Source organism: Amblyomma maculatum, chromosome 5 (assembly GCF_055883805.1).
Source record: "Amblyomma maculatum isolate TAMU_Amacu chromosome 5, ASM5588380v1, whole genome shotgun sequence".
Classification (NCBI taxonomy): domain Eukaryota; kingdom Metazoa; phylum Arthropoda; class Arachnida; order Ixodida; family Ixodidae; genus Amblyomma; species Amblyomma maculatum.
The window spans coordinates 59,841,829-59,853,475 of record NC_139348.1 but is presented as its reverse complement, the minus strand read 5'-3'; the positions used below and the strand labels follow the sequence as shown (position 1 = coordinate 59,853,475).

Sequence of the window (11,647 nt, the reverse complement as noted above, 5' to 3'; positions counted from 1 at the left end):
ATAAATGAAGCTTAATGATCTGTTGCAATAAAAATGCAAACAACGCCCGTTGATAAATGCGCAGTGCATCAATATCAGATGGGTTTTTGTCACGTTCATTACTTTCAGTTACATTATATATTGGGAACATTCAGGAACTCAACATTTTTATCAAAGGTTCTTATTCCTCTATTTCATATTGCTCCTTAAAATAAAAAAATAGTTCATTACTTATTCATCTTAGCTGTCGCGTCGCCAGGATCATAGCGCCACCACATTCTCTCGCGCTGGCAAAGGAGACGAGGTTGCCAGCAAGTGCAAACTGGAGCGTTGAAGGGCATTAGATGGCAGAACTGGGGTATTGTGAAATGTTCGCCGCCGCTCATCTTGCCCTGCAAGCTGTCTGTAATAAATATCGTCCGCCTTTGTTTTAAACCGGCTACAGACACCGCAGCAAAGTATATCTCGTTATTTCTAAGGTACGTAGCAGCAGTCAACAAATGCACCTTGTAAAGAAAGCAAAAGATTGCAGGTAGCTTTACCGGCCACAGGCCCAAAATATTGATTGGCTGACCTAAATGTTGCAGCCCCGTACTGATGAGCTATTAGAAAAGCCACAAGGTCAAAACAAAGATTAAACATATTCTACTAAATATTGCAATGAAAATTAAAGAAAAACGGAAACATGAACCGTCCATCCTCTGGCTAAACTGAACTTGCGATTGAACAATCGTTACTTCCACACACTGACCAATTTCTTTGTCTTATCCTTCACGGCGTGAAACGTATGTGAAATCAACTGTCTACTCTTGTTAAACACAGTACCAGTCTGACAGCCTTTCAACCAGATTTTCAAAAATATTTCAGTCAGAGCTAGTATGTTATACCCTATTTGCCTTTAGCACCAGCAGTGTTTATTTGTTGTTTCCTGCGTCATTAGTTCTGCTGCAAGAGTGTTTTAATTATCTGTTTACATTCCTCTGTTTCAAAATGTTCATCGTTTTGTCATGTTTTAATATTTATTCTGCATTACAGTTCTTTTTTTTTTTCTAGATACCTCCCCTGTCATAACCCTGGAGTTGGGCCCAGAAAGAATAAATAGCTAGAAATAGAAAGCCAGATGCTTAGTTGGAAGCTGAAATGCAATTTTTGCCACAATATGGAAGCTCAACTCATTATTAATGGCCCTAATGCAGGGAAACAGCAAAGTCAAGAGGACACGCGAGGTCAAAATAGCGAGATGGACCGAAATGGTCATGGGAGCAAGCACCCAGCTTGAGTGTGAGCAAGCTTCGAATCACATTGCAAGGCTAAGGTGGCAGCCGAATTTGGCTCCATGACGCCTCAAAAAGACAGACATCAGTTTTCGAGTAAACAATAACAACACAAAAACAAAATGCTCCAAGAGGGAAGTAGCGCCACTTGTTTTTAGACAAGAGCAAACATGTCAAGGTGTACAGCGGCAGTTATTTCCTACGGGTCCTTTTCAACAACACAAACAAAAACATTTCATGCACCCCTTTCGCCACAGCTGGTCACCAAATAGCCGAGGCTGGTCTCGTGTGGAAAGCTACGTGCGGGCATTGAGTTCATTGCTCGACGAAACAGCTGCCGTGCCGTCAGTTGCGTTCACCCCGAGATACAAATTCAGCTTTGACTGATCGCCGAAATGAACCATACATACGGGAAGAGATGACGAGGGTGAGGGCAGAGAGGAGTAAGGGAAACGAAGATGTGTGCGCGTAGCTTGCGCCAATGCACGCTGCTCTTTAGGAGAGAGTCCGAGAAGAATGAGACCCCAGCAGCTACTTATAACGTCGCCCGCTCCCCGCATCAGCAGCAGTAAAATAACTCTCTTTCAACAACCATGGCGACACTGGGCCTCCTCCTAACGCTCCTCGGCCTTTCGACGCTTCACGGTAAGGGCACATCTCGCTGCGCGGAGGCGACATCAAGATGTTCTTACTGAGGCGCACTCTAGAGCAAAAAAGAAAGTGCAGTGATAGTGTAGGCATGCCTCACTTAGTCGAACCTCATTTGTCAAGTTTGCTGAGCGAGAGAAATGAACTTTATGCTTAGTATGCATAATCAGATTGATCAAAACTCACCAAAGCATTCAGATACGCGATCAAGCATCGCCAGGACGCAAATTCATCTGTTACGTATTGAAGCTACCGCATTTGCTCCGTCCCTTTCTTTACGGTGAAATTAGTGAAGCTTGCATATCCGTTACTGCCACTGAGTTAAAAATGGCGTTACCACTGTGATCGCATATTGTGATAAGTCCTTCTACGCATCAGCAAGAGCCTCTTCATTGTCTTTGAATTTACTTTTATCCATAGCTTTATTACTAGTTGTCTATCGCTTTTATTGGTATCCTTCTGGCTTTCTAGGCAGATATTAGTCATTAAGAAAAAGATTTACACTGTGATGATTTGGCACTCACGAAATTACTAAGCAAAGTGTAATATCATTTTAAAAATGTTTGTTTTAGTAGTTGTTTTAAACTGTGCTTGATAATTCTACCCGCTGGTATAAATCAATTGCTCCTCTGGGGTTTGAATTTCCGCAAACAATCCACGTTAAAAGAAACTCTGCAGAGTCACTATTTAATATGCTCTGAGCGGACGTTGCGTGAGTTCATTTACCGTAGCATTTACAGCCGGATGAAATATGTATGTTTACAATCACAATTCTGTCATAGTAAACTAGAATTTAGCAAAAAATAAGGCGCTTGCTTTCGTTAAACGCTTTTGCTACCACAAGTAGGATAATAGCACAATATATTATGAAGAAGAGGGACATTTGAAAGAACGATAAAGTTCAATGTTGTCTCGTTCATTTACTGTATGCAGACATGAAACTGGATTTACTAAATTAAGATTCACACCCTAAACAGAAATTACCATATAAGAGAGTTAAAAAGGAGCACAATGTCCTCTAGCACACTCTCTGGTAGGGTCCAAATATCTCCATGCCCTGGGGTAGATTTATATACTATTGGTAAAAGAGGCATATTTGTGCATCAAATATTTCTTTCATTAAATTTCAATTGCAGGAGACATTGAATGCCTGACCCTCGCGTTTGCGGTTAGTAAGTAGAAGACAACCAAAACCTAGCTTCAAATCATTGTAATTCCTAAAGCTCCGCATACATTAAAGTGAAAGTGAGCATAATCATTGTGCAGTAGTAACCATAAAAATCTATCCCATACCTTGGAGACAATGTTTTGGCCCTACAATCTAATTTCCTTGAGGGCGTGCAAACCAGCTTTAACTCCGTTATGCGCTTAATAGTGTTTAGAGTGCACCAATCAACGATACGTCTAAATGAATGGGTCATTAGGCATTATCTGTTCGCAAGCGAAGATCACATAGTTAAATCTATATTCTGAAAAATCACTGGACAAACTTTCAAATGAAGAAAGTAAAAAAAGAGAAGGGTAAGTTCCAAAATAATGCCAAGTAAACAGTACTGCTATAATCTGAATAATCTCTAACAAGGCCTGACTCTCCTTTACCGCATTAACGCATTTAGCTGTGAATGAACTCAGAACCACTAAAGCAGTTCCATCTAATTGCTCCTGAACGAGATCCAGTTCAGCACACGGGCAGCGGCGATTGTCTTGCCAAACAAGCCAGGCAACGTCAGTAACCTGTGCGCCCACACCTTCCTCCGAGGCATAGGGATGCATCATGTCATGGTTTGGAGACACGTTTGGTCTCTAGACAGGCAATTGCCACGCAATTACGTCATAGATAGAGGCGCTAGGTTTATAGCAAAGATTAGATTTCTTATTTCTTACGTGTCTTGAAACGGTACATATGAAACATATGAATGAAATTCCGCAGAACAGGGTCCCAAGGTAAGAAAAGTCATAAAGAACTCCTGCGAGTGAGTGTATTATTTGTATTAAAATATAAGGCAGCAAGTACACGAAAGCTTTAGACAAGAAACTAGGGAAGAAAAAGAAGCTTTGTCTGGCGTCATTGGACAATGCATGACAGTACTTGGGCGAAGCCAGGTAAAACTTAAAACTATGGCGACAATAAAGTTATCACAAGTTTACTCGCACTTCTGTGGTGCTTTGGGGAAGAGTGAAAGCTTTGTCGCGGTTTCATTCTATTGTTATGCAACCATTTAAAATGCTAATTGCAAACTACTTCGCATACCCTACCACCAACCTTGATACATTCAAGTTCCTGAACCTCGTTCAATTTTCACAAAAAAAAAAAATTCAGCTTGCCATGAATTCATTTCTTGCAGCTGCCAGTTCACTCAGGATTGTCGGCCATGCCATAGGGGGATCCGAAACGCTTGAACGGGAGAAGTTCGACATCTCTTCGAAGGCAGGTGAGAGAATCTGCCTACAACAGCACTGATGTAGATTGTGAACATTTATTCTCCCAACATGCCTTCATAGAATAAAAACAATTAAATTGATTTACAAACCACTCATAGGGCTATTTAGTGGCCCGTTATTTAAGCCACCTCATTGGGCAAGCCGACAAGACGTCAATTAAATTCGGAGCTAACTTTGTAATATGAAACTGTGCACCCACACCGTCTTGTCACGCTGATGACATCTATCAGCTACAGTAAAATCACAAGGTAACAGTAATAAACACTCAAACAAAAACAAATGACAATTCCTAAAAAAAAAGATTATTCTAGTTTTCTTCTTTTCACAGTATTCAAAATTCATCAGCCGGTCGATGTTTCCTGGTTACAAAAAGCTAGATTTTTTAACGCTTTCGCCACTATCAAAACAATTCGTCAGCAGCCATTTCAGACGCTTCCGCTAGGACAACTCTTTCGTAGGTTTGCAGGCACGCGTATTTGGCGCTAACCTCTACTGCCCCGTTTCTGTTCATTCTTGTAACATCATCTCTCCGATCGTCTGCCACCCTCAAAGCCAATTTTCCGCTAATCGATTTTTGAGTCACCCGCACTTCAGTTCCTTATAATTAATTATATTCGTCTCAACCTTACCGACTGGACAGTCGGAATGACTCACGCAGATAGAATCCGCCTGCACTCGAGCTCATTTTTCCTTGGTCTAACTGCCTAAAGCTTAGTACTCGGCTCAGCTCGTGTAAGCATAGGGTCCGCAATATTTGCTCTCTACTCGCGCCTTTGCATCCTCATTACGAGGCTGTCATTGGCGACGGCCACTCTCCAAATAGGCGTAGAATATATACTGATAGTTCGGCCCAGAGCACTTAAGACAGAACGAAGAAGAAACATGGCGCAGCTCATTGACGCCATGACACCCTAGTGTGCAGCTGATCCAAGTGTCTGAATAACTATCAGTAAAAAGGAGGCTGCATTTAAATGTAGGCTTCTGACTTTCATGCCAAATGGTATTGCGGTGCTTGGAACACCAAGTCGCGACACATATTATGCAGTGATTTCCTTTTTCTCACCGGTTCTCGCAGTGGCAAATTACGTAATCGCCCGTTTTACGCGTAATTTCAGCAATGACGGTGCACGTTAATGTATTTGCGCTTGTTCTTTTTGTTCCTGTGCTGAAGGATATGCGATAGGGCTGCCACCTGAATTGAAACTTACAAATAAAAAAACTTGAGGAACAAATATTTTCCCACATTTTAGGAAAATCGGGCGAACCTTTTGTTGATCTGAAAAGAACTGTAGAAATCTTGCTGCTCTGGGTCGACAAGTAGGAGCGTATAATTTTTGTAAGAAAGATCATTTCAAACCACAATGAAAAAGACCTCCAGTGTCCGTGCATTTGTGTAGCGTTGAATATCTTTTTACGAAAAATAAAATAGCTGCCTTCAGTGATACGTCTTTTTCTGCCTTATGTCCCATTTTACGCAACCTAAATGCTTCCGCAACTACAAGTAGCATTTGTGGCTTTTAAATGCGGCCACAGCGAAAACAGAAACGTCTCAACAGCGGCATATTCAGACTTGAGATATGTAAACACATTGCTCGCTACTGATATAGAATGGCAACAGATCAAGCGTCCGTAGCAGTAACATCCGATCCAACCAACTAGCGAAGGCATTCGAGTAAGACGGACATAATTCGTCAACACGTTAATGCCAAAATTTTGCGATAAAAACAATTGAGGACATTTTTTATTTGCTGATTCACCTAGCATCGCTGCTTTTATGTATGTATACAATATGTGTCTCCATTTACATAGCGTGAAATTGCCTTTATATTTTCTTTTGAGTACACCTCAGCCTTTTTTTAACGTGAAAGCGTTACTTCGCTATGCTCACAGATTTCTGTCCGCAGACCTTGTCCGGATACCGTGTCCGCAGAACGCGACCGCAAAATCGTTTCCGCAGCAGTTGCGGGTAATTGAGAAGTGGTAGAGGTTAATGAGTGGTGTCAATCGATAGCGGCTGACGTACTGTTGCTGTAGAAAAAATATTTCGGCCAATGTTAATTAAGTAATTAATTAGAATGACTGGTTCACATGAAAGGAAAGGCACAGTATCTCTCACAGTTCTATGAACACCTCAACCGCGCCGTAAGGAAAGGGAAGAAGGTGCGAGTGAAAGCGGAAAGAGAGAAACGGGTGTCATAGTGGAAATGACGTCAAGGACGTGACGACTCGCAACCGGAAGTAGAGCCAAAAAAAAACAGGGCACAGGAAGGGATTGGCACGCAATTTGAAAGTACCAAAGACTAAAAGGGGTAAACAAGAAGTGAATTAATGTGAGGTAGAGGACGTGACATCACGCAACCGGAAGTAAGAGCCAAAAAGGGCATCGGAAGAGATTGGCGCGCCATTTGAAAGTACCGAAGACTAAAATGGGCAAACAAGAAATGAATTAAGCTACTAGAAGCAACCAACAGCAGCATCCGTGCTTTCGCATTATACTCCAATGTAGATTCTGCAGTGCTCTTTAATTTTTTGTTTTCACATTTGCACCCTTTTAGGAATGTCTACTTGTAGCATCAGACTACTATGGACATGATATAAGCCACCAGTCGCGATTCATGAGATTGCATGTAGAGGCATTTTTTGGGGGGAAAGCAGGATTTGTCTTGCTTCAGTAGAACGGTAGCTATGCTCTTCTTATGGTTGCCTTTTCAACGCAGACCCCAACGATGGAGCGCAAGGAGACATCAGGAAACTGACTGAGAAGCAGTCCGTTGTTATGTTTCAAGTGAAGCCCGTCCAAGGTGATTGGTCCATGCTTCTTCGGCAGCAGAAATATATATTGATTAAGAATTGTTTCAGCACTATATTCCACGTTTAATGGGGTTCAAGAAAGGTGCGGTGCTCATCTGCTGCGGACCTGCTGGCAGGAGTAAAACGCTCTTAAAATTGTCGCTGTACTGCTCGCACGTTTAAAAAACTAAGAACTAAAGAACTAATGAGAAACGAACGGCTATGCGAAAAAACTGTCCAGACTATGCGCAGAATACCGTCAATGATGTAATATTTTGCAATGGCTTGGTTCGACCGTCACAAAAACAATATAGATGGTTTCGTTGCACGTACAACGCTCTATAGAACCTTCATTGTGTAACTTCCTCGCTAAATGCACAAAGGCAAACACATCAGCGCACCATACAGCTTGTAATTAGCATCATGTCAGTTCATCGCAACAAAAAAGACAACCCGACTATTTGAATGGACTTCTACAGAGAAATAGATGTCAACAGCACCATTCGTACGTGTTTTTAGTCGCTATCCATCAACAAGTGTAAAAAACGCGATAACATCTCACGGTAATCACCTTGAGAAGTCAATGCCAGCAAAGAACAAACTATTGATGTGCTGTAAGAAAAGATGACAATAGCTGGCGACGTAAGGATACCGGCATTAACAGTACTTTTTAACAGCACGGTCACTGCAGGATTAAAAGTTGCCCCTATTGCTTAGGCTCTCAACGGGCCCAAATCCTCTTCGACTGCGCTGTACAAGTTAAAAAGGCAGGGTACTTTTTCGTGCATCAAGGCACACTCAGAACGGTTGCATTCCTTTCCTATCTAAGTGACTATTTATTCTGACATATTCAGCTCGCCGATATTTATCCGGCAACGTGAAATTTCACCTTTTGCTCATGATAACTATAGTTTCAATATTTATTGGTGCTCGTTTCAAATTTATGCCCTCAAAACCAGAACATACTCTCCGACCGTTGTGTGCTAGGAACTTTCATCCGCTACGCTATCTTAACAAAGTGTAATCTGCCTGCGAAATGTTTTTAACGTACGGACACCTTTATTTCGTTGGTTAGCCTTATCTGGGTAACACAAACTCCGCTTTGTATTAAAGTACCGTTTTGTGTTTACTGCCTTTAACCCATCAATAGAGACGGAGTTATTTGTCGTTGAGGCGTCTTCAGAAATCACGCAAGAGTGTTTGGAGTCAAACGGCTCCGCAGTATTACAAAATAAATAAAATAAAAAAACAGCATTAATTTGCCCGCTCAAGGCAGATTGCACAGTTCGGATTTACAACATGCTCATGGTGTCGAATTGCCAGCACTGAGAGCTCACATTTTCGCTTTCAGACGACTACAATGACGACATGGTCAAGAAAGCAACGCCACGTGAGTGTGCTTTATTTCATAGAAAAATTATTTCCTTAATTCACTCTTTGGCCCGCTTACTACACATAATTTTGTGGCTTTATTTATTGCAAAAAGAAAGGAATTGTTTCCCAGTATGCCGCTGTTTTTTTTTTTTTTGCATTCACTGATGCCTATTTTTCACGTTCACAGAAGCAATTTAATAAGCACTTTGAAACAGGAAGGTAGCGCGAACTTAGCAGCAACGTTTCAATCGCACATCAGTTTAGGCAACCTGCTATAATATCCATTTTACACCACTAGCAACCGCTTAACGCGTTACAATCGGCGGCCCTTAAAAGCAAACCGCTGAGCCAGAACACACCATAGAACACACCACCGTAAACATCGGCTTTCCGTGTAGCAACGCAAAGTCTTGCAAACAACGTATTCTGATGCCTAACGACACGACCGAGCAAAACGCATACCGTTGCCGTGCTCAACCGGCGCGAAAATCACTGCGCCCACGTCGATGTTCCTGCCGTGCCGATAGTTAACGTCTCAAGGAACGCTTTTCGTGGTTCTACAGCAGAAGCTGGCAAGAAAGGGAAGAGGACCCGCATGCCTTCAACATTGTGCGTTGGAGTGTATTTTTGGAAAGGGGGAGGGGGGGGGCGGTGACATGAAAGGGGAAGTTGTATAAGGTATCCATTCTCAATGCCAAGGGTACAAAAGCCCCCTCCCTTTCTTTTTCTTTCCTTCCCAGAATAGCCTTTGCTGTAGAACTAAAATGTTGTCAGCGAACGTACTGGCATTCCAGTGGAAATCAGAAGATGAAATGGGCGAGCGTAAGGGATGTAATGGACAGGCTAGATAACCAGTGGTGTTTAAGTGGGTTTCTTTCAACGGAAGCGTAGTGGAGAGTGGTGTAATATCAAGTGAGAGGTTCAAGGGTGAGATTAGCAATTCGCTAGGATAAGGTGGGAGCAGCTAGAATTGGATCGAGATGATTAGAGGGACACGAGAAAGATTAAGTAACGATGAAATGAGAGGTCGCGACGGAATACCAAGTCGTGCAGCTACTAAGAGAAGAAAACGATCACAACTGGCTGGCAGGTGCCGGTTGGCACCAAACAGGAAGATAACGGATAGCTGTCTACCACGAGCACATCCGTAACTATATCGAGCACATTTCGCTGGACTTCTCGTCGCATAAAAAAAGGTTGTGCGGGCCGCAGCAAGAAACGTTATAACGACGTGGGCGATAAAGCGGGTTTAGTTGGAAAGCCAGGAAAGAGACTGTGGCGGCCGCTTTTAAGTACATCGAGTGCTGAAAACGACTGTCAGTTTTCAAAAAATGAGGCTTCGCATTGTCACAATACTCTAGGGATCTATCAATTCGTTCTGCTTCGTAGTAGATCATCACTAGCTGTCACTTCACAAATAAGAACTAAAAGCTAGAGCAATTATTATTATTAAACAAGTTATGTCAGCAACCAACTTCGGTATCGAAAAGGCGCGAGGTAACCGTGATTTCTTACCATGTCGGTTATCATCTCACCATCCACTGATGATGATGATGAGCTACAACATACAGTCTCTTCCGAATCCCTCCTATTAAGCATGTACTGAGCAGACTGGGGCCGCCTGAGTCCTTGCCGCCTCCTGCTACGTTTATTCCTGCCGGCGTCTGAACATGGCATTTTCTCATTTGGCCGTGCCATGGTTGCAGTTTCCTCTGATGCTGACTCCATGACTGAAGAGGCTGGGCGTGGCGATCCCATCAGCGACACTTCCAAGGCTGTGCAGAAGGCTCTGGGCGATGCTGTGGCAGAGTTCTTGCCTTCTGCTATGGGAGACAGCCACCGGTAAACGGAGTGAATGCCGACCAATAAAGCAGCTTTTGTTGAAAATTCTTGCATGCAGAATCCTTCATGACTGCAAGTAACTTTCATGCATGAAACGAAAGTTACCATTCGGCTTCAGAATGTGCAGTTTCGAGAAAATGCATACAGTTAGGCTCAAAGTTCTTAATACAGGCAACGCCAAGAAGGGCTAAAGTTCATTCCGGATGGGTTACCTAGGTGCGCGGGAATTTTGAAGCATCAAATCGGTGAAAATTAAATTATGTGACGACTAGTTTTGGTAATAAAGGTAGCCTTTAGTTAGCACAGTTCTTAATTCTCAGTGGACTACAATGATATTGGCTGCAAAGTCGCTCTGGTGAGCGGAATGCACAAACTGCTTGCAGAGAGTATACAATATGTTAACCCTTTTACACCATATACCAATTACTCCCCCCTGAATGCATTATGAAATACAACCACTTCCTCTCCAAAAGGAGAGAAAGCACTAGCAAGAGGAGCAGGCTAGTCGAGCTCCCGAGCGGTATCTTGCGGCGATTTAGGGGCCAGATGCTTTAGCCAGTGGATCGCTCGCGCACAAGGCTGATCGAGAGTTGACCAAAATGTTGGCTGTTTGACAGCGTAATAGGGCTTCTGCAGCCCCGCCCAAGCCGATTATCTTTGGCAGGAAAAGCAGTCCTGTTCGCATCCCAGAGTATAAGCTTAGCTCCATAGGCGCCGTCAATACCCAGCTGTGCGTGCGACTTAAAAGCACCAGTTGCGGCCCGCAAACTCATGGCCAGCCCTGTATATCGTTTTAGTCTGTTTACGGGGCAATTTCTTTTCATTTGCCTAAGGCCCCGCGCTAAAGATTTCGTGGGGCATTGAATACACTCAATTCTGTCAATCGCGCTCTTTCCGAAATGGCAGGTGCGGTTGGCGTCAGCTGCCCTCGCCTTCAAAGCAGGTACGCCGTACGAACCGATTCGGCGGGCTTTCGCTCCGTCGAAGACTACTCAAACGAATACGGGAATCTAGCGCATCATTGTAAACAAGCGCTACACTAAACAACTGAATACGTTTGTGCCTTGGTGCGCATGACGCGAAACCTTAGTAAAGGAAAGCGCCAACGTTACCAGCCTGCTTTTTCAGCTCTGCCCCAATAAACATCTCCTCTACACTAACACCCACCTCTTCATTTCCTTTGGAGAGGGTTACTGTAACTCATTTAATTGTTCAGAACCCGGAAATTGTCAGAGAAGGAGTTCAAAGCATCTACCAGCTTCTCATAATCATGTGTCCCACCAAATAACACTGACTTC

At 43.1% G+C, this 11,647-nt stretch overlaps 1 protein-coding gene across 1 annotated transcript; it reads left to right on the top strand.

Annotated features, from left to right (window-relative positions):
* Positions 1-1,846: 1,846 nt before the first annotated feature.
* Positions 1,847-10,353, top strand: LOC146188392 (uncharacterized). Its single transcript, XM_084605039.1, has 5 exons — positions 1,847-1,898; positions 4,247-4,333; positions 7,061-7,144; positions 8,485-8,523; positions 10,214-10,353. Exons 1-5 carry the CDS (start codon positions 1,847-1,849, stop codon positions 10,351-10,353), a joined length of 402 nt encoding a protein of 133 aa, XP_084461165.1.
* The last annotated feature ends 1,294 nt before the right edge of the window (positions 10,354-11,647 follow it).